The 22,109-nt window shown below is 43.4% G+C and overlaps 1 protein-coding gene across 1 annotated transcript in view; it reads right to left on the reverse strand.

The window, feature by feature from the left end:
* Window positions 1-22,109, reverse strand: part of slc12a5a (solute carrier family 12 member 5a) — a 230,317-nt gene that overhangs the window by 23,999 nt on the left and 184,209 nt on the right. The window contains 19 exon segments of the mRNA XM_066665857.1: window positions 1,012-1,202; window positions 3,051-3,176; window positions 4,777-4,884; window positions 4,977-5,108; window positions 5,289-5,458; window positions 7,553-7,748; window positions 7,848-8,016; window positions 9,138-9,242; window positions 9,583-9,702; window positions 10,351-10,481; window positions 10,484-10,588; window positions 10,818-10,992; window positions 11,394-11,451; window positions 12,490-12,588; window positions 13,415-13,582; window positions 13,845-14,056; window positions 15,646-15,893; window positions 18,770-18,900; window positions 20,495-20,549. Coding sequence (XP_066521954.1) covers window positions 1,012-1,202; window positions 3,051-3,176; window positions 4,777-4,884; window positions 4,977-5,108; window positions 5,289-5,458; window positions 7,553-7,748; window positions 7,848-8,016; window positions 9,138-9,242; window positions 9,583-9,702; window positions 10,351-10,481; window positions 10,484-10,588; window positions 10,818-10,992; window positions 11,394-11,451; window positions 12,490-12,588; window positions 13,415-13,582; window positions 13,845-14,056; window positions 15,646-15,893; window positions 18,770-18,900; window positions 20,495-20,549 — 2,699 coding nt within the window.

Genomic DNA, 22,109 nt, shown 5'->3' on the forward strand with positions numbered 1-22,109 from the left:
AAAAATAGCGTAAAACAGAAAAGCAGTGACCAGTCACTTTCATTACTTCATAACAGCTAAAGAAGGGTTGGAAAAATGTGGAAGACTAGGACAGTGGTAGAGAATGATTTAAATAATGCACGCTGGATTACAGTGAGGGATGAAACAAAACAGACAAAAACAAACAAACAAAAAAAAACAACAATGTAAACACTCAAACGGGTGAGGTCAAATAATATATTGCTGAGCTCTGTGCTGTGTAACATGCCTTCTACCCTATCGTCACTGTCCAGAGGAAAACGTATATGAAGAAGAAAGCCTTAACATTCAATGAAAGTCAATGTAAAAATATTAAATTCCAAGTATTTCTGAAGCATTTCTATTGGTTCATTGATTATGACATTTTTACACAGTGTGACGGACAACTGCTGTGTTCAAATGATGCAGGAAACTAAAGATGGTGATAAATACTTTTCTTTGGAAAGCGACAAACTCCAGCTTTAGACCCGAGCGGCCCTTTAAAACAGTTTACTGTAAGTGAAGTACACACTTCTGTCCAGCAGATGGAGTTAAAGCCCTGAGCCATGAGTCTTTCACACGCTTCAGGAGACGTCCTGTCTGCAGGTCAAGAGGCCATTTTCTACAACCTGAGTGTGTGAATCTAAGCCACCTGAAAATCCTGATATTTTACTCTCAGACCCCTTTTTAGGTCATTTATTATATCAATGAACAAAAATGGAGCTTACAAAAATGAAATGTAATTTGTTTACATCTCGCTGCTAATGCTCCAAGTGTGAAATCCCTCTCTTTTTGAGACTGAGCCAGTGCTACACACTGTGCATGTGATATTTATCAGAAATGACCAGTGATTTTAAAAGAGTTTTTGAAACATTACTTTGGCTTCAACCGTTGGTTTAAAGGTTTTTCCCCATTCACTGCGATATGAGCCTAGTCTTGTATGAGTGGACATGACTGCCTGGGGACACTGCCAAGGCGGCCGCAGGGTGGACCGACACTGGTTTTCACACTTACGGCTTCATGTTGAAGAGGTCTTTGATGGCCTCAGGCGTGGTAGCTCCCAGAGGCTTGGCCTGTTCTCCGTCACACTTGGTCTCGGTCCAGGTCATCTGGACCACCGTGCCGGGGGTCTCCGCTTCGGTGGCAGGGGACTGGGGAGTGGCAGGGGTAGGGGGGTTGGTGCTCTTGTCATGGATGAGCTGCTCCTGTGGGGGTGGGGACACAGTGACACACTGAGAGGCAGGGCAGGGCACAACACGTTCGTGGGCAGCGAGAGGGCAGAGGAGGTGGAGGAGGAGGAGGAGGAAGAGAAAGAGCTGTTACCTCTGAAGAAGAAGAGTGAGATTAGTTCTGAATGAAGAAGAGAACAAATATACAGAGAGAGAGAGAGAGAGAGAGAGAGAGAGAGAGATGAAGGGGGAGTCAGAGAGAGCGAGAAAAATAGAGGGAGAGAGAGAAAAGAGGGAGGAAGAAAGAGGTAGAGAGAAAGTAAAGGCAGCGAGAGGGAGGCAGAGAGAGAGGGATGGAGTATGAAGGAGAGAATGAAGTAGAGGAAAAGAGCGAGAGAAAGATAGAGGGGAGAGATATATTGAAGGAGAGAGAGCAAGAGAGGGAGAATGAGAGATTGAGAGAGAGGGGAAGAGTGACATTGAGAGTGGGAGATGGAGTAAGAGAGAATGAAGGAGAGAAAGGGGAGAGAGAAGGAGGAAGAGAGAGAGAGAGAGAGAGAGAGAGAGAGAGAGAGAGAGAGAGGGGAAGAATGTGAGAGGGAGAAAGAGAGAGAAAGAGAGAGAGGGGAAGAAATGGACTGAGAAAGGGAGAGAGAGAGAGAGAGAGAGAGAGAGAGAGAGAGAGAGAGAGAGGAAGAAAGTGAGAGGGAGAAAGAGAAAGAGAGAGGAAGAAAGAGAGAGGAAGAAAGAGAGAGAGGAAGGAACAGACAGAGAGAGAGAGAGAGAGTGGAAGAAAGAGACTGAGTGTAAGTGAGAGAGAGAGAGAGAGAGAGAGAGAGAGACAGAGAGAGAGAGAGAGAGAGAGAGAGAGAGAGAGGAAGAAAGAGACAGACAGAGAGAGAGAGAGAGAGAGGTGAAGAGATAGAGAGAGAGGAAAAATAGAGAGAGATGAAGATAGAGAGAGAGAGAGAGAGAGAGGAAGAAAGAGAGAGAGGAAGAAAGAGACAGAGAAAGAGAGAGAGAGGAAGAAAGAAACTGAGAGAGAGAGAGAGAGAGAGAGAGAGAGAGAGAGAGAGAGGGGAAGAATGTGAGAGGGAGAAAGAGAGAGAAAGAGAGAGAGAGGGGAAGAAATGGACTGAGAAAGGGAGAGAGAGAGAGAGAGAGAGAGAGAGAGAGAGAGAGAGAGAGAGAGAGAGGAAGAAAGTGAGAGGGAGAAAGAGAAAGAGAGAGGAAGAAAGAGAGAGGAAGAAAGAGAGAGAGGAAGGAACAGACAGAGAGAGAGAGAGAGAGAGAGAGAGACAGAGAGAGACTGAGTGTAAGTGAGAGAGAGAGAGAGAGAGAGACAGAGAGAGACTGAGTGTAAGTGAGAGAGAGAGAGAGAGAGAGAGAGAGAGAGAGGAAGAAAGAGACAGACAGAGAGAGAGAGAGAGAGAGGTGAAGAGATAGAGAGAGAGGAAAAATAGAGAGAGATGAAGATAGAGAGAGAGAGAGAGAGAGAGAGGAAGAAAGAGAGAGAGGAAGAAAGAGACAGAGAAAGAGAGAGAGAGGAAGAAAGAAACTGAGAGAGAGAGAGAGAGAGAGAGAGAGAGAGAGAGAGAGAGAGGACAGTATAGTCTCCTCTCTCATTTATAGTATCCTCTCTCATTTTGTTCATTATCCAGTAAAACAACAAGTGGCACAAGATCTTTAAGTAGATTTTAATAAACTGACCACAGTGCTATTAGCCCATTAGCTAAAGGGGTCATTAAAGGCTTGTGTTGGAGGCCTGTAGCCTTTCGAATAGCGATCTGAAGAGAAGTGCTAACAAATAATCATAATCATTTATTTATATATGTAATTCATTATCAGGCTGGTTGTGCTGGCGTTATTGATGGATCCAGTTACCTCTTCCTCTGGTTTCTCCTCCTTGCTGCTGGGCGACGGTTCCTCAGTCACACTCAGCTGGGTGGTGACTGCTGCTGGGTTCTTCCGGCGGATTGAGCCACGAGAACTATCAGTAATGCTCTGGATCTGAAAGAGGTAGGTTCAGCTCATTCAGCTTTAGAAGATACAAAACTTTCCCTCAGCCCACTTCCTGGACCATATCCTAGGCCTTCATCCCTCCACTGTGGCTTCAGCATGTTCTTGATATATTCAGCTTGTAGTTAAGCAGTCAAGTATATTTGCACCTATGTTCAGGGCGTTTGGCAGATACTTTTATCTAGAGTTAGGGTTCTTGGTCAAGGATTCGTAATGGTGTGATTCTTAAGTGTGATGTCTTTCCCAAAGCAGCAGACAGAACCCTGGTCTACTAGAAGGCAGTGGTATTAGATTAAACCCCATGCACTGTATCACTGTATTTGAGAGTCTCAGAAGCCCTTTAATGATCACACTTTAAGGCATTGATCCCTTAGGGCTCGTGTTAGTGTTAGGGTGAGGGTTTTTTTTAAGATTAGATGTAGTTTTAGGGGTAGTTTTAGGTTCAGAGGCAGTGTTAGTGTTAGGGTTAGTGTGTGAAAACTACACACACTATTAAAGATAAAGACCACATCCTACACTATCACTTGAAGATATCCCTGTTTTAAAACTGTAAAATCACCAACGCGTGCCCAGTTCAGCTCTTTTAGATTTGAGAAAACGGTTGTAGGCAGGAGTGGAGGAGTAGCTTCCTGCTGTTTACTGCAGTAACAAATTATGTTGTTGTTTTGCTTCATTTGAGTCGTGCTTAAAGCACTGCAGCAACTACCACTGCTACTTCTCCTGAGGAAAGGAAGACTCAGAAAGTAAATTCATTTCACTTTGGAGGGTGGTCATGGCCAGTGGAAATGTGTGTGTGTGTATTAGTGTGTCTTTGTTAGTGTGTTAGTGTGTGTATTAGTGTGTCTGTGTTTGTGAGTGTTATTGTGTATTAGTGTGTGTCTGTTTTAGTGTGTGTCTGTTTTAGTGTGTTTTTGTGTTTGTCTGTGTTAGTGTGTGTGTCTCTGTTAGTGTGTGTGTGTGTTAGTGTGTCTGTGTCTGTGTTTGTGTGTATTAATGTGTCTGTGTTTGTTTGTGTGTGTTATTGTGTATTAGTGTGTGTCTGTATTAGTGTTTTTGTGTTAGTGTGTGTGTTAGTGTGTGTGTGTCTGTGTTTGTGTGTATTAATGTGTCTGTGTTTGTGTGTATTAATGTGTCTGTGTTTGTTTGTGTGTGTTATTGTGTATTAGTGTGTGTCTGTTTTAGTGTGTGTCTGTTTTAGTGTTTTTTTGTTTTAGTGTGTGTATTAGTGTGTCTGTGTTTGTTTGTGAGTGTTATTGTGTATTAGTGTGTGTCTGTTTTAGTGTTTTTTTGTTTTAGTGTGTGTGTTAGTGTGTGTGTCTCTGTTAGTGTGTGTGTGTGTTAGTGTGTGTGTGTCTGTGTTTGTGTGTGTGTGTTAGTGTGTGTGTCTCTGTTAGTGTGTGTGTTAGTGTGTGTGTCCCTGTTAGTGTGTTTGTGTCTGTGTTTGTTTTTGTGTGTTATTGTGTATTAATGTGTGTCTGTTTTAGTGTTTTTGTGTTAGTGTGTGTGTGTGTGTCTGTGTTAGTGTGTGTGTGTGTGTCTGTGTTAGTGTGTGTGTGTCTGTGTTAGTGTGTGTGTGTGTGTGTGTGCTTGCCTCACGCTCGCGCTCTGTCTTGGTGAGGTTAATCTGCTTGAGGATCTGTGAGCGCTGCTCCATCATCAGGGTCTTCTCATAGGTGTAGGCTGAGATGTCACTATCTTGCTACAAAGAGAAGACAAGAGAACAGAAGAGAAAACAATCAGTGTGATGCAAAAATTAATTCTTGAAAAAAAAGCCGGAAAAGAGACCCTCACCATCTCCACCACCTCCACCTTGGCGTCTATACGGAGGTGGTAGAGGAAAGTGGTCAGGTCCTTCTTCATCTGAATAGAGTTGTCGTCCATCTGGGCCACAGTGAAGATGCGCATCTGGCACTTCCTCCACACCTTCAACACACAATTACAGTCAGCGCCACAGAGGGGTGGGTGTAGTTCAGGAACATGTGAATGTCAGCTGTATATTTTTCCTACACAAACAGCATGTCACTCCTTTCCAGTTCATTGACAGGACTATTATATAAAAATGAGGCGTGATTCTAGACGGCTCTAGAGTTGTGCGGTGCTAACCTTGTGCTGCCGCAGGAGGAATGGCAGGAGCATGAGCATACCGCCATCGTGAACAATCCACCACACGTCTATGTAGCCCTCGGTGAAGCGCTCACCATTGGACGGGAACGCTGAGATGTTCTTGGCCACCAGGAGAGCCTTGCTTGCAGCTGTGGTCTCTCGGACCAACTCTGTAAGATGAAGCCGTCATGTTTATTGCAGCAGGACAAATAGCGCCATTAACCTGTCAATACTTATCACGTATATGATTTTATCATGTTGTAGCATATTACTATACAGTTCTGTGTTAACAAGTGCTGAAGCTCAGTGAAGGGGAAGAAAGTGTGAAACAAATTTATGTCTTTTATGTAGCGCAATTTTTCACAAAGTACTGACACTTTCATAAAGGTTTGAATATGATTTACATTTACAGTTATCCCCTCCACATCATGGTTTTGATACACTACGGGTCGGCATTAAATGCGGCATTAAATGCAAAAGTTTTGCGGAGGCCTCAGATGATACATGACAAAGAACGTGGTTGTATTCTCCTGACATTTTTGTGGTTTTTTTAAATGTATTTTCATATTTTTGTATTATATTTCTTTATTTTTCACACAATGTTATACTTAGCATTAACTTACATATTGTCGCTATACAATTAAAAACATTAATCTCTATTTCTGTGACTGTAAGTTTTTTTGAACACAGTGGCGTTCCACACTGTGTGAAAGTTTCATGAAAATGGGCCATTAGAAATGCTCCAAACGTACTTGGAACAAATTGAAAATTAAGAAAGTATTTTTCCTTCTCCTGGAAATGTTACTATTTTGGGAGATACGTGTTTTTAATTGGACAGTGACGATACGGTATATGACCAAATACCTAACCCAAAATGTTTAATAAGATCCAGTGAACACCCTCAAACAGAAAAAAAAGAAAACTCAGATGCTGGTACAATAGGAGGGCCACAGTATTTTTCACAGATTTTCCAGATTGCAGGGGGGCGGCAGGTCCCTAACAGCCACAAAATGAAAGTGGTATCTGTATCTAAACAGGTCAAATCTGCACATTTATGAACAGCTGGTTTAAACATACTACAGCAGAAGGTGGTGTGCTTATCTAACATTAAAGCTCTGGCACAGTAAATATTAAAATTGATTTTTAAAGTAATTGTTTCCCACTCTAAAAGGGCTGTCCTATATAGCCTTGAGGATATGGTTGGTTTATGTCAACTCTATAATAGGGCTATTAACAGCACAATAGGTTACAACAATAAACTGGAATTAGATCACAGTTCACACAGCCGAGACTGATCCACCCTTCACTGATAGACTGCCTCTGATAAACTCTAAAAATGCTTTGTCAGTTCAGCCTAAATTTGACTTCATGTGGTAACCAACAACAAGTTTCAGAGGCTAGAGGCAGCTACACCAAAGCGCCCCCCACCCACAGTGGACAGCCTGAACCTGGAGACAGCCAGACACTAGAATCAGAGGACCCTAGTTTGCGAGACGGGACACATACGGGAGTTTATAAAGGCAGGAGGGTGCAAAGCCTGATACCAGTGATTATAGAGGTTGTGTTTATAGTTCTTCAACAACAGCAACATTTAACTTAAAACATAACAATTTTGAAGTTCTCCGTGTGTCCACGGGGGTTCCTCTGAGTGCTCTGGTTTCCTCCAACAGTCCAAAAAAAGACTAAAAAAAGGGTCTATAGATGTGTGTGTGAGTGAATGTGTGAGTGTGTGTCGCGTGCTCTGGTTTCCTCCAACAGTCCAAAAAAAGACTAAAAAAAGGGTCTATAGATGTGTGTGTGAGTGAATGTGTGAGTGTGTGTCGCCCTGTGAAGGACTGGCGCCCCCTCCAGGGTGTGTTCCGGCCTTGCGCCCAGTAATTGTGGGTAGGCTCCGGACCCACCACAACCCTGAACTGGATAAGCGCTTACAGATAATAAATGAACAAATGAATGAATGAATAATAATAATGTCAAAAGCACTTCAAATCAACATCTGCCCTGCTTCATTTTAGAAAGTGTTTCAAAGCAAACATTTGTTGGACAGGTTCCATTCAAGGCTTCAGAATCACACCAGGACACCAGGAGTGCCCACATCATACACACCTGCATATCATATTTCCTGCTCTAAAACACCCACACAGACTCAGGGCAGACCTCTTCATTAACTGATCAGTGTTGAATCTCATGTGTTCAGAGCAGATAACCACTGATTTAGCTCTACCATACTGCAGGAGACAGACTGGACCTGAGCTCCTGAGACTCACCGATAAAGTTTCTCCAGAGCAGATGGTCCTCTGCTTGCTTCCAGTTGCGAGGCCAGCTGACCAGAACAGTGTTGTGCTGCAGGCCGCCGAGCCCACTGGCCTGGACCAGGTGAGAGGTGGCGTCACGGATGTTAGAGGAGACCACCACCTGGCAGAAGCCTTTCACCTTCTCTGTCTCCATCAGCTTCTTCAGGGACTGGGAGGAGAGGACGGGAGAAGGTCAGTGGTTCGCTACATGTCTGAAGACAATCCACATCATCTGTGTAATGTATAAAGATTGAAATGTGTTCTCTACCTGTTCAGCTTGTTGAGCTTGGGGGTGATTGTCCAGGAATGTTCCGGCCAGCGCTGTGCCCACTATGGTCAGGCCTTTCCCGGCCTTCATCTGATTGGTCAGAGAGAGTAGACGAGGCTGCTCCACATTCTGCTCCCCATCCACACTGACCAGCACCAAAATCTGAGGCCTAGAGAGAGAGAGAGAGAGAGAGAGAGAGGCCAAAAGTGACACAGGGAGGAAAAGTCAGAGGGAGTGCAAGAGGGACAGAAAAACAGAGGAATTGAGAGAGGGAAACAGAATCAGTGAGTGAGTAAGAGGAAAAAGAGTGACATGGGTGACAGAAACAGAGAGAGGGGGATGAATAAAAAGAAAGAGGGAGAGAGTGACAGTGAGAGAGAGTGATTTGAAAGGACGCGGCTTTTTTGTGCACTTTTGTGTAATATCCCATGTCTAATTTAAAAAGCTGGGTAGAGCGAGAGAGAGAGAGAGAGAGAGAGAGAGAGAGAGAGAGAGGCCCTAGCTGTTGGCTAAAAGTGATGCATAAAGTGATGCCTGTCTTTGTGACATATTAAATATTCTCATATGGCTCCTACATCTATGGTGCCCTCATATAGGTTTGATGTTACTATGAACCTTATTCTAATGTTAACATGAATATTAGTCAGTATTTGTCTGTCTGTGACACACGTTGGTCAAAATGCCACACAGATCAAACAACACAGCACCATTCTCCCTCTGTATAAACAGCACTTTTCAGAACGACTGGTTTCAGTGCATGTTCTTTTAAATGAGAATGAGCCGCACACAGTTGTCATATAAACTTGGGTCTAGTGCTGTGATTGGAGAAACACAGACGAAGGGCCGGTACGATTCTAAAGTCTCCGTGCACTCAATTTTTCCTTTAAGTTTTCTGACTTAGGCACACGACAACAAATAAACTGGGTGATTTTGTTTCACAGTTTGTGGGTTGGTGGGCCCCTCTTTTATCTCAAAATTACAGCTTCAAAATCACTGTGAAACCTAGGGAGAACAGAGCCTCTGTCATTGCAACTCCACCCTCAAAACTGAAGGAACTAAACTATGCAACTTTTGAAGGGGGGTTGGAAACCACCTTCCCCTGATTTCAGGACAGTTCATGATTTACACAGTGCAACTGTAGGGGATCTGAACTGTAGGAGCAAAAATACCTCATTTTACCTTGTGTCCCATTAAATTCTAATAAAATAACGTGCAAAATACTATTTTACCCAAGCTAAATACACTTTGAACATTAAATGATTTCAAACTTTTGAACCTTTTGACCCCTACCTCCAGTTCTTGGTGTGTGGTGGTCCCTCCTCCAGCCTCATGAGGGCGAAACGTGCCGCACTCAAGGACAGGCCTCGTATCCCATCACCCCACTCTTTCTCTGCCCTGTGGAAAAACCAATCCGGTGCCAAATTAGTACCACATACACACACACACACACACACACCCCACGTGCTGCTTCTGCAATGACTCTGAGGCTGTAATCCCCTCACTGAGTACTCCCCACGATCTGATCCTCCAGCCCAGGTCACAGCGCAGTTTGACTCTCAACAAGTTTAAAAGGGAAGACATGAAATAAATCAAATCCTGGATCAAATTCTGCCTCTCTCTGGCTGAGGAGGATTACACTGGAGCTGAAACCCTGACACGTCCGTATGCCCAAAAAAAAAACCCAATCTGCCCGTCCCCTCCTCCCCTCCTCCGTCAGTGTGTGCACTCCACTCACCCCCGGAACTCGATATACTTGTAGATACAGCCAGCGATCACCATGGCAACGATGGCATAGTACCAAGAGCAGATGAACATGAGCGAGAGACACAGGCTCATACCCAGGAAAGACAGGGTCCTAGAGACAGAGAGACAGAGAGAGAGAGAGAGAGAGAGAGAGAGAAACATTAAATGTACAGTACACAGACTGAACGTGTTAATGACACTACTTTGGACTAAGGCCGAGTCACTTCTCCTGCAGTGACGTCTGGGTTCATTAAAGAGTGGAATAGTTAGGAACCAAATACTGATTTGTTCTGCACATTGTGCACAAAGCACAAAGGGAAAAAAAACATCTGCCAACACATTTATTTAACTGGCTGGATTCAGTGGACTCACTGACTATATTCTCTGCTTTCTCACAGCTCTGGAAATCGAGGCTGTTATAAAACATCACAGATACATTTGCTATATATTCTACATAAAAACTCGCATTGTCCTACATGCAGTCATTCTGTATTCTGTTTGTATTCAGTGGCCCCACGAATCTCCATTTTTGTGGATTTTATTTGTAGTTTACTACGTCACAGCAGCTGTCCTTCACCCTGTGTGAAAATGTCATGATGAATGGACCAATAGAAATGCCACAGAATTTCTTTTTACTTTGCCTTCCATTGAAATTAAGGTTTTAAATGACTGTTTTGGAGATATATATATATATATATATATTTGGACAGCAACAATTTAGACCTAAGGCCAAAGAAAACCTATGAGTTTCTTCACACACCAGTGGTAGAACTTGAAGCGGGGTCTCCAGTTGGGGGTCCTCAGCAGAGTCTGTAAGGCACAGGCCAGGTTCACAAACATGTAGCACATCAGGAAGAACCTGTAGAGAGAGAGAGAGAGAGAAGAAAGGAGATCTCAACGTCAACACCGTCTTTTAAGAATCCTACAGAAACATTCCTAAAGCACTGAGTTATGAAGTGTCCTTTAGGTTCCCCATTCGCTTTACCATGGCCGAACACCTGTTACATACACACAGAAGCACACACACACACATGCTGGTGAGCGCTGAATTCACAAGGGGATAAAATGTACATATCAGCATTGTCAGTGATTTTCTTCTGTGATGATGTGTAGAGTTATTACTGTCCTCTACACACACAAAGACAACATTTAGATTGGTAATAAAATATTTAAATTGAGGGTCCCGGACATCGGACCAAACAGTGTGTGTGAGTGTGTGAGTGTTACCCTGAGGAAGGGCACTATCCCATCCCTGGCGATGGCCTGCAAGAGACGTGGGGCTCCCGTCAGACTCTGGAGTCCGGCTCCACAGGTGGAGAAAAAGGATCCAAAGACGATGACCCACGGAGACGGCCAGGCTAAGGTTCCTATCACCAGATTCCCCCTCACAGCCTCTCCGAACCTGAATACATCACACATTCACACCACACAGTAGTATATCTCATTGTACTTAATCAGAAGGTATGGAAAAATGCAGTAAAAAATGACAGATACTCTTTATTTTACAGAGAATGCAACACACGTTTTATATATAAATTTGACATTTTCAATGTGCCTTTCAAGTCTGTCTGTGTACAATTAGAAGCAGCCGAACTCTCATGTGCAGTGACATCACAACCATGATTAGCTGGCAGTCCTGGACACATTAAGACATTTCCCCCCACACTGTTCGTCCCTACTGCATCTACAAACACTTGCAAGAGAAGCCCTCGCTACATTAAAAAAACATACAAATACAGCTTTAATATCAAAACCATGAAGAGTTTAAAAAGGTTATAAGGCAAAATGAAAGAGGAATCTTACTTGTCCCTCAGCACTATGCCCTCAATGCAGGAACCAAACAGCACCACGCTGGACATGTCTGAGAGCCAGAGTTATAGAAGAACAACATGCCGAATGTACATTAAGTCTAGTGCCAAACATATGACTAGGTCACTTACATCCTAAAAGCTCCACATATGAACTTGGGGCATAGATCAAAACACCAAATATGATAAATGTGCACTAAAAAGTAATATGTTTCTAAGAAGACATTAAATGTAAGAGCTGCAGTTTTCCTTAAGTGTATACACACAATCTGATACAGAGCTGGATGCTATAGAATGAGCAACAAATACTATTCAGACAGCACCAGAGATTATTACATGAACCCCATTTAATATCAAATAAGATACCAATGGTATAATCCTTTCATTCATTCATTATCTGTAAGCACTTATCCAGTTCAGGGTCGCGGTGGGTCCAGAGCCTACCTGGAATCATTGGGCACAAGGCGGGAATACACCCTGGAGGGGGCGCCAGTCCTTCACAGGGCAACACAGACACACGCACAAACATTCACTCTCACACCTACGGACACTTTTGAGTCGCCAATCCACCTACCAACATGTGTTTTTGGACTGTGGGAGGAAACCGGAGCACCCGGAGGAAACCCACACGGACAGAACACACCAACTCCTCACAGACAGTCACCTGGAGCGGGAATCGAACCCACAACCTCCAGGTCCCTGGAGCTGCGTGACTGCGACACTACCTGCTGCACCACCGTGCCGCCCCCATTTCTTTCAGTCTCTCCATAATTTATTGCACACATGGAATGAAACTAAAACTACAGGTTTCATATTAAGTTATTCATTTTAAATCTTATTTACAACTACAGTTAATTATTTAGCAACGACTATGAAATATATATATAAACATATAAAACACACATATATGTATGTGTATGTGTGTGTGTGGAGTTGTGACCGTGAGAAATTCATGTTTTGCTTCATACACAGGACCCTTGTAGTCCTTGTAGTCCCGGGTTACAGTAATACGGTTGATGTTGCAGGAACCTGTAGGACCACTAGATGGGGCTGTGTGTGTTTATGTGTGTGTGAAGCATTTGTAAGGATACAGATGAAGGACGTGGTGCTGATGGCCAAGATGGTGCCAATGGGAATGGACTTCTGAGCATCCCTCAGATCCCCAGAACGATTAGAGCCGGCCATGATGCCTGTTATATACACAGAGGTCATGTTTAAACTACAACGTTCGAAAGAAGTTAGTTTTTCAGGTCAGCTTAGGTACTAAAACCCATTATTTTAATCATGGCTGCACCCATGTAGGGGCCTCTCTCAATGGGGCATTAACAATGAACATCAGTGCGTAGAAAACATAGGTTACACTCAAATGATCGAGAAGGAGACTGCAGTGCAAGAGTAGCAAGGCATACCACACATGAAACGACATACATATATCCAAAAATATGAGGGGAGGGAAACATACAGAGGTGATAATCATAACATATCTAATATTAGTAATAAAAAGTTACAAGAGCCAGATATTAATATATGCATACATATGGTAAATACACAGTGATGGCCACAGTATCCTTTGGTCCTGATCATACAGACTGTAGTCCAACAAAGACTTTGCCAACATTTTAGTTGTAGGTGTGTCTAACAGAGTGGACAATGAGTGGACACAGTGTTTGAAAACTCGAGCAGCACTGCTGTGTCTGATCCACTCATACCAGCGCAACACACACTTACACACGACATTGTCGGTGTCACTGCAGCGCTTAGAATGATCCACCACCCAAATCATACCTGCCCTATGGGGGTTCCTGGCCCCACAACCCCAATGCTAGACAAGGTGTGTGTCTGTTACCTAACATTACAGATCAGTTAGCATTCTCCTCCACGAGAGTTGAGCTCTCCAGTGGCTTTATATTAGCTGCAGTTTATTAGCTGCTCAAATGTCTTGGAGGAAGAAGGTTCTAGCCTTCACTGCACTGGAAAGTGGGGACAACTTTAAAAAAAAATGGTGTTATGACTGACCCGTGACAGATGGGAAATAAATCCCAACTAGGAGCGTGAAGAAAGTGGTGATGTCAGCCAACACATAACGGTTGGTGTTAGTGGGCACAGAGTCTGGCTCGTCATAGGCGGGAACTCCAGTCTTTTCCAGAAACACGCCCTTCTCCAGATAGGTTCCAAACAGATTCTCTGATAGAGAGCGAGAGAAAGTAAGAGAGAGGGAGAAAGAGGTGGGTGGAGGAAGAATAAAAAAGAGAAAAGTGACAAGTTTATGAGTTGAAAGATAAATGTATGCCATGTAATTTTAATATCCTGCTCCATGCTGCAGGCTACATCTCTATTGTACCTGTGCTAAAAGAGCGCTGATAAATCATTTTCGTGTGACTCGTTCTGTGTACGAAGGGATTGTTCTGAATGCTGTGAATGTTGGTGCAGTGCTCTTGTAAATCACCTTTCAGTATCCCGCTGGTGACACCAGGGATGCCCTGCATCTCCGTCACGTTGTTGTTTGTGAAGTAGGGGTCGCAGGTGGCATTGAGGAACTCCGAGTCACAGAAGAGCTTCCAGAGTTTGGTGGTGACCGTTGCATTGTCCCTCTCTATCATTTTGGCACACACATCGAAGCCCTTCCACACCAGAGTCCGGTTTCCCAGTAAACACACGCTGTGGACATTGGGAATAGATTACTTTGATTGGACTACCTTGAAGGGGCAATATATCAGGACATTAATCAGTTATTTTTTTCTATTGATTCTCCTGCACATTATGAAACAGTAACATTGACACCTAGAGGTCTGGATGTTTCAGAGAGTCTGTATTTAAAATAAACATGGCATCCCCCAGGTGGTGGCTCCACTATATGGAACATAAACTGATTAATTCAGGGACTTCAAAACAAGTTGTGAGTTGTAAAAAGTAGCAAATAACCATTCATTCATTGTCTGTAACTGGTTATCCACGTCAGAATTGCAGTGGGTCCGGAGTCTACTTGGAATCACTGGGTGCCTGGACGGGGCACCAGTCCATCACAAAGCATCACACATTCACTCACACCTATGGACACTTTTGAGTAGCCAATCCACCTACCACACCTCAGTGTGTTTATGGAAATCATAGCATCTGGAGGAAACCCATGCGGACTTGGGGAGAACACACCATGTTCCTCAAAGACAGTCACCCAGAGCACATAACCCCAGGACCCAGGAGCTATGTGAGAGCATAATAAACACTATGGCATATGGTCCCCTAATTACACATCACCTCTGTTCTCTTACGACCAGCAGGGGACGCTATGAAGAGATTGGATCAGGGCTTGCCTTTTAGCCTGTACTTAACATAACCTATGTTTACCCATTTTCTTAACAGAACTAAAGCACTATCCTGACTAGTTTAGCTCTACCAGAAATTCTGTATGTACTTTCTACATCACTGGACTTGATATAGAGTGACACCACTGTGCTTTTCCATATGAACACTAACACAAAAGCCCTGTGTTGGCTTACAGCTGTCCCAGCTATGGTCAGCTCTGTGGTTTCTTGTGGATGTGAAATGTGAATAATAGGACAAAGGTGAAAGCGAAAAGCATTGATGCCTTTTGAACTCTGTTGCTGGCTCTTGAGAGTACCTTGGATGGCAAAAAAACAACCATTAAAGCCAAAGTGAGAAGGAACAATTAGTTGGAAATACAACATTTTCTGCTGAAGTTGGCCTGTCACATATGTTACCAATGACTGTGAAGACATCTGCTATAAGGGCATCTCTAGATTTTACTGCTTGATCCATACTGGATAAAATAGGGTAATTTTAGATAAACTAATGTAGAACATCAAATCCTGATTATTTGTCATTATCAACAACAACAAGCCGCACAGCTGTTACAGAGTCACTGCAGGGTTCCTGCATTAATTTGGAGTTATTACTTTTCAGAATACAAATATGGAATTAAAAGCACAGATCCTATTGACAGTCACTTAAATTACAGTACCTTCTCATATAAAACCTAAACCTATTTCAAATGGGGCTTAAAGGAACACCAGGTAAGATTTAGTATCTTTGTTCCAGGGGAAGAGATGGGGAGGTTTCCTAGTCTCCTACAAAAGTTACATAGTGCAGTTTCTGATGACAGAATCACTATTACAGGTCAGCGAAACATCAAAATGATTTCTTGTAGCTGTAATTCTAAAGTACAAATACTATGTAGTGTTGCTTTAAAAAAAATAATGCTAGCAATCCATTGAAGTCTTAGCACTTACGGGAACACGGGAGGCTCAAAGGCGGTCTTGATGACTCCAGCGTAGACGGCTAGGATAGAGGAGATAACGCAGGCCAGAAAAACCAACGCAAGCTTGTTGACATACTTCACACCCACAAACACCACTATCGCCATAAAGGTCAAGACCAGAGAGCCATAGACGCGCATGTTATTCAACATGGCCGCCTCCGCTTCAGGACCCTCCAAACCTTCCATCTTGAAGATGGCTGCTTTTGGCACGATATAGATCTGAGGGAGAGAGACAGGTGCAGTGAGAGATGGCTGCTCAGAGTGAGAGAGATAAGAAAACAGTGAATAGAGTCGGGAAGTCAAAAATTCGCTTGGATATTAAATGCCGAGAGTGAATCTAATGAATGCAGTACCCAGGCGCAGTGCAGCCAGCAGGAAAAGTGAGAGGGACGAGGGGGAAAGTCTCCAGAGAACTAAAAGCATTAGAGAGCGAGGAGGCGTGCTTCTAGCCGTTCTCCTCTGATGAATGACCAGCATGGAATTCTGTTCAGTTCTGTTCCATTGCTGCTAATTGAACCAGCCGGGCATGGAATTAAACGGCCAAATTACTTACCATTAAGCCATATTAGACGCCTTTCTAAAAACACTCCTAATGTATCTGAACGGTCGCAGGCCCAACTTTACGGCCTCCTTCTAAATTTAGCCGTCTGAGTTTTACTGCGGTCAGCTTTGAATTGTACATACTTGGTTAAACTCATTTATACTTTAACCCCGGGAACTTTGATGAAAACTAATTCCTGCAGAAGCAATATGCTTTTATGATTTAATGAGCACATGAACGCACACATGCACGCATGCACACTCGCGCCCCGCTGGTTGTCATGGTGACCCATTCATCGTATCATATCTCCCAGGGTTACGATTCAAGTATAATCTCAGTTCTCCACTCTTTTAAATAGCTGTCTTTGTGTCTCTTTGGATGGCAGCATAAAACCCCTATTTGAATCAAGCCTGTCTGCCTGTGCTGCAGGAGATTTTCATTTGACAGCAGCAGCTAAGCCGGCATTCTCCCAGAGGACAGAATTAACCCAGAGCTGGATCCACACCAGCCTGCTCTGAGGGGTGCTTAGGAACATGTGTGTTCAGAAATGCTCTGAGAATCGACTGGGACGGTGAAATGACTGTAGGGGGTCGTGAGTTTGAACCTGGACACATGGTGATGGATGCCCTGAGCTTATAGTGGAAATGTTTAACTTTTAGCTTGTACTTGACAAAACCAAACTCTTAGCACTGTGAAATGTCCTGTTAAAATTAATAGTAAAGAAGGTGTGTTAATTCCTAATACTATTAATTCTAAGTCTTTTGGAAACCCAGCCTGCATCTGTTACGTCAGTAATCAGATCCCTGTACTGACTGGCTATGCAGGGACAGAGTTATTTAGGGACAGGGAGGGGCAGAAAGAGTGAGAAAGAGCAAGAACAGTTTAGGGCTGTCCCAAATACCATTTTTTGGGATTTGGAGCTTCAGCCAGGACATTCGGCGAATATTTCAATACTTGGAGGGTGTGGGGGTATATACTGTTGTCATTAAAAAAATCCACTTCCAACACCTGCTTTAATATCCCTCCCTCCAGGCTTTGTCGTGGCTCAAAGTATGGCTTCGCTCGCTAAGCTGCTAACTAGCTCACTAACTAAGGGCACCAGTTTGAGCAGAGGTGCTCTAATTTCAGGCACAAAGCTGACAAAATGAAGCGTGGAGGCGTCTCACTTTGTTGTAAGTGTGTTGCTTTAGCAGGTTAGGCTGTTTTATATGACTGAGGATTAGGCTTAATTTGCACTGTCTTTTATGTTGATGAGCCTGAATACGGGTGGAGTGAGGAGAGCAGTGTTTACTGCTGGAGCATGAATGTGGTGGAGCGTTGCATTTATCGATAGAAATATACAAATTTCAAAATTAGAATCCAAATACATACCCAAGGAACAAAATAGGCCAGGCCTATTGTTCAGAAAATCAGCTCTCAGCATCCACTGTAAAGTTAAAGCTGCACTTTGGCTCCCAGCATGGCTCCGCTCACTGAGTCGTTTGCTAACTTGTGTGCTACATGGTGCCACTACGGGCACAGAGTGTACACAAATAAACCAGAGCTTCTTGGAGGTGTTCTAATTTGAGGTGTAAAGCTAACAAAATGAAATGTAGCTTTGGCATGCTTCATTGTAAGTAGGTTGCTGTAGGCTGTTTTAGACTTTGTTCAAGACTTTAATATTGAAAAGGCTGAATACATGTGGAGTGGAGGGTTACCTTTATTAGCACATTTATCAAAAAAAATGAATATTCGAATCTCAAAATTATAAAATGAATACCTACCCAATGAACGAATATCCGAATATTCGAGGCCAGCCCTAGAACAGGTGTATCCTCTTGGACCCCCAGTCACTGATACCTGATTTTCTTATTTCTTAGGGTCAGCATTTAGGAATGTGGATCATCTGGCTCCTCAGATGTTGACAAAACCCCACCCAGACGCAACCACTGTTTGAACTGGGCCCGTTTAACAGTGCTGCAGGAGGTTTTTGTTTTTGACAGCAGCTGCTAAGCTGCTGTTCTCCCAGAGGAGAGAATTAGCCCAGAATCTGGATCCAAACCAGCCGGCTCTGAGGGGTTCTGTGGAACATGTGTGTTCTGGCTGTGTGTCTGAATACAAAACCATGCTACGGCTCAAAAAGCCCATTTGGTGTTCTATTCACTAATGCAGCATCCACATAATTACTCTTTCATGAAGAGGACGAAAGAGAGAGAGAGAGAGAGAGAGAGAGAGAGAGAGAGAGAGAGAGAGAGAGAGAGATAATACAAATTAGGACTTGAGGGGCAGAGAGAAAGAGAAGGGGAAGAGTGAAGAGAAGAGACAAAGAAAGATGAAGAGAGTCAAATGGAGCAGATAGATGTATGAAAAGGCACAGAGAGGAGAACATAAATAAGGGGCAAGAGAATGAGGGAGAGGGGAACGATAAGGCAAAAAATAGATAAAATGGGAGAGAGAGAGAGAGAGAGAGAGAGAGAGAGAGAGAGAGAGAGAGAGAGAGAGAGAGAGAGAGAGAGAGCACTGAAAAGAACTCAGAGATAACTGAAAGCACCAGCAGCGGTCAGTGTTCTCTCACCAGTAAGATTTCGATACAGCCCAGGATATACATGGCCCCAGCAAAGGTGGTTCCCAGGTAAAAACAGATCCCCACAGCTCCACCAAACTCCGGGCCGAGAGAGCGAGAGATCATGTAGTAGGAGCCGCCAGCTGTTAAAAACACACCGTTTGGATTACCATGTGTTGACACTTGATAAATACATATTAAAACAGCAATCAGTCATTTCCTCCAGTGATTCTTCTTTTTATTAAACAGCCGATATACTGACACCTATTGGCAGACATTCTGTACTAAACCTTTTATACTCTATGGAGTATAAAACTACTTGATTCTTATTGTGGGAGTGAAAATATGTAAACCTTTAGAATTACTGTACCAGTCAAAAGTTTGGACACATCATCTCATTAGTCATTGGTGGATAGGGATAGTCACTGTACAGCACTGTGTACCAGCCCCTACCTCTGCACAACCCAAGTTATGGCCTCAAACACATTAAAAAGGCGAGAAGTTCTACAAATTAACTCTTGATGAGGCCACAGCTGTTCACTGAAAACCATTCCAGGTGACGACCTCATGAAGCTGACTGAGAGAATGGCAAGAGTGCGCAAAGCTGTCATCAAAGAAAAAGGTGGCTACATTGAAGTATCTAAAGTATAAAACATATTCTGGTTTGTTTAACACATTTTTGTTTACTACATATGTGTTCCTTCATAGTTTTAATGTCTTCCGTATTCATTCACAATGTAGAAAATAATTAACACTATGTGGAATACACAATATGTGGAAAATGGCCCAAAACAAGGGAAACCCTCCCTGAGTGGGCGTGTCCCAACATTAGACTGGTACTGTATAATCAAAAATGTATAAATGATGCATGTCAGGTCATTCTGCCCATTCACAGTATTTTTCTATTGCATGGTACCTACTCTACTCTACATGAAACTATTCGGCTCTACCTGCTTTGCTTTCCACCACAGCTCTTGTCGGAATCTTTTATTGGGCACCAACCCAAGTAACATTTGTACCTTTTCAAAAGACCACAGCATCCTTTTACACGCTGCCATTGTCAGGTAAAAAAGTCTCTACTGTATCTTGATTTTTACAGATGGCAAATCTGTGCTTGATGTCTGCATTTTGTGCTGTAAAGTGACAAGTCCTCTGCAATGTTTACATATCACAGTTTTGCCCTATACTCAGCTCGAGCAGGCACTAAAGGAGTATCAGGTAACGGGTAACCAAATTAGCCTAATGGAAAGGCAAAGAGTTGAATAGAGTTGAATAAGGCTGTACAGGTATCAGGCAGTGAAAAAGTGCCAAAACACACACAAACATGGAGTGAAATGAGCTGTACTGTTGAGGACATTTCCCTCCTCAAAAATACTACAAGTGTCTTGGTGCAACTACGACACTGGCCCACAATTACAACTGCAATTTCTGTTGTGGAGACCCAGTGAGGGTCCATTCACATGGATGCAAGTACGAGGGGAATAATAGCGGCCTATTGGTGATCAACAATGAGAGAGGAACTGAAGCTGGCAATTTGCCCTCACTCTTGCTCTCCTCCAATCAGGAGGTGAGGCTGAGGCTGTGATTAGAAAAGGGCTCAATGATAGGATCGTGAATGCATAAATATAGCCTTGAGAGTAATGTTGTCTGGACTTCAGCGAGAGTTGAGGTTGCCAAGGCTACGGGGCTTTAGATGGTTGCGCTAAATGGTTTTAGGAGAATGAGGGCGTCTCTTACCTGGCACTACTCCATTGGTGGCAATGGCACTCATCGAGATTGCAGTCAGCATGGTCTGGACACAGGGAGAAGGAGAAATGCACTTGATTAGAGAAAATGGACATATGCTTCAGTATTTTTTGCTGGCAACTTTATTAGAAACACTCAGGTTGTAGGTCTACATTGCTGGTTTGACTATGTGAATTTGCCCAGAATGCACCAGGAGCTGTGACAGCAGCAGAGGAAAACCTTTGTCTGTCCTGGGACACTGACTACTCTGAGTGTAGGACGTGGTGAGTGGAAATGTTCAGGAGACTGATGGGGCTGGGGAGCATGAGGTGAGAACCGGGACACAGAAGCATTAAGTCTCAGCTCAGTACACTTCACACAGTCCCTCTCCACCTCTGCACTGTAGGGAGGGAGGGAGACAGAGAGAGAGAGTGAGTGATGGAGGGGGAGTGTGTGAGACAGACAGAGACAAGACTGTTTGGGTTTCTATGTCAGAGACAGAGAGAAGTGGCATTCAATACACAGCAGTATAACACGAGCCTAGTGGTATAAGTAGCAGTAACACAAGGGATAACATGTCTGAACATCTCACACCTTCTTATCGTGTTTCTCCTAAGATCAAGGGCATTAGTGAGGAGTAGATATGAAATCTGAATGAAAAAGAAATAGCTGCATAGACAAAATTGCAGTTCCTTTTTAACAGGCATTTTTATTTCAAATAGATTCAAAGGGAAATGCATTTGCTTGGACCTTAATGTTGTCTGCAGGGTGTTACGAAGCTTTGTTTCAGTTAGAAAGAGCATCTTCAAAATTTCAAGTGGTAAAAAAACACTTGAATATATTTATAGCGTTCTTTAAGGCGGAGCGGCTCGCTGTATGATTTAAGGAGGAAAAGGTGGCATCCTGTTTTGCTGTTAAAATAAACGCACATTACAACCACGCACATGTTTACAAGGAAATCAGCGCCAGTTATCACATTATCCCTCTGTCTTCTGGAGCTCCAGTGTGGTCCCCAATCTCACCTCCCCATCCTGATTTCACCTCCCCTGGGTCCTTGGGGAGTTAAATAAAGACAGTGTGGTGAGATTGGGTACCACTCTGTGGCTCTCTGTCACTGTTCCATGTTTCCCTCAACACAAATCAATCCCATGGTATGTGCGGCGTGACGCTGCAGTCACTAGGAGGCTGCTCCTAACGTTGGTAGACACTATAACTTACGTGAGTTATTCAAACCACAGGAATTGTAGTAATTTAAATTGAAATACGAACACTAACCATCAGGAATCTGACCTTGGTTTACAGTGAGACCAGTAACAATTTCATGTCTTGTGAGGAACTTATGTAGCATTTCCTAGAGTAACTGCTATTATCATTCTGGGTAGGCTTTACAACAGAACATTTCCGTGAGGATTTGCTTGTTTTCAAACACATCTCCATAATTGAGCAGCATACTGATGTTGTGTGATTAATTCTGAACCACAAATGCCACTTAATCCCAACCAAAGTTACTGAACAGAGCTCTGTAACATAGCAGATTAAATGGCTAGGTTTCATGATGTAGACAATCCAGCTTCTGGTTTCACACCTGTGGACAATTTCACACATTCACCCTGTCACTCACACTCAC

The sequence above is a fragment of the Hoplias malabaricus genome, chromosome 3 (assembly GCF_029633855.1).
Source record: "Hoplias malabaricus isolate fHopMal1 chromosome 3, fHopMal1.hap1, whole genome shotgun sequence".
Lineage (NCBI taxonomy): Eukaryota > Metazoa > Chordata > Actinopteri > Characiformes > Erythrinidae > Hoplias > Hoplias malabaricus.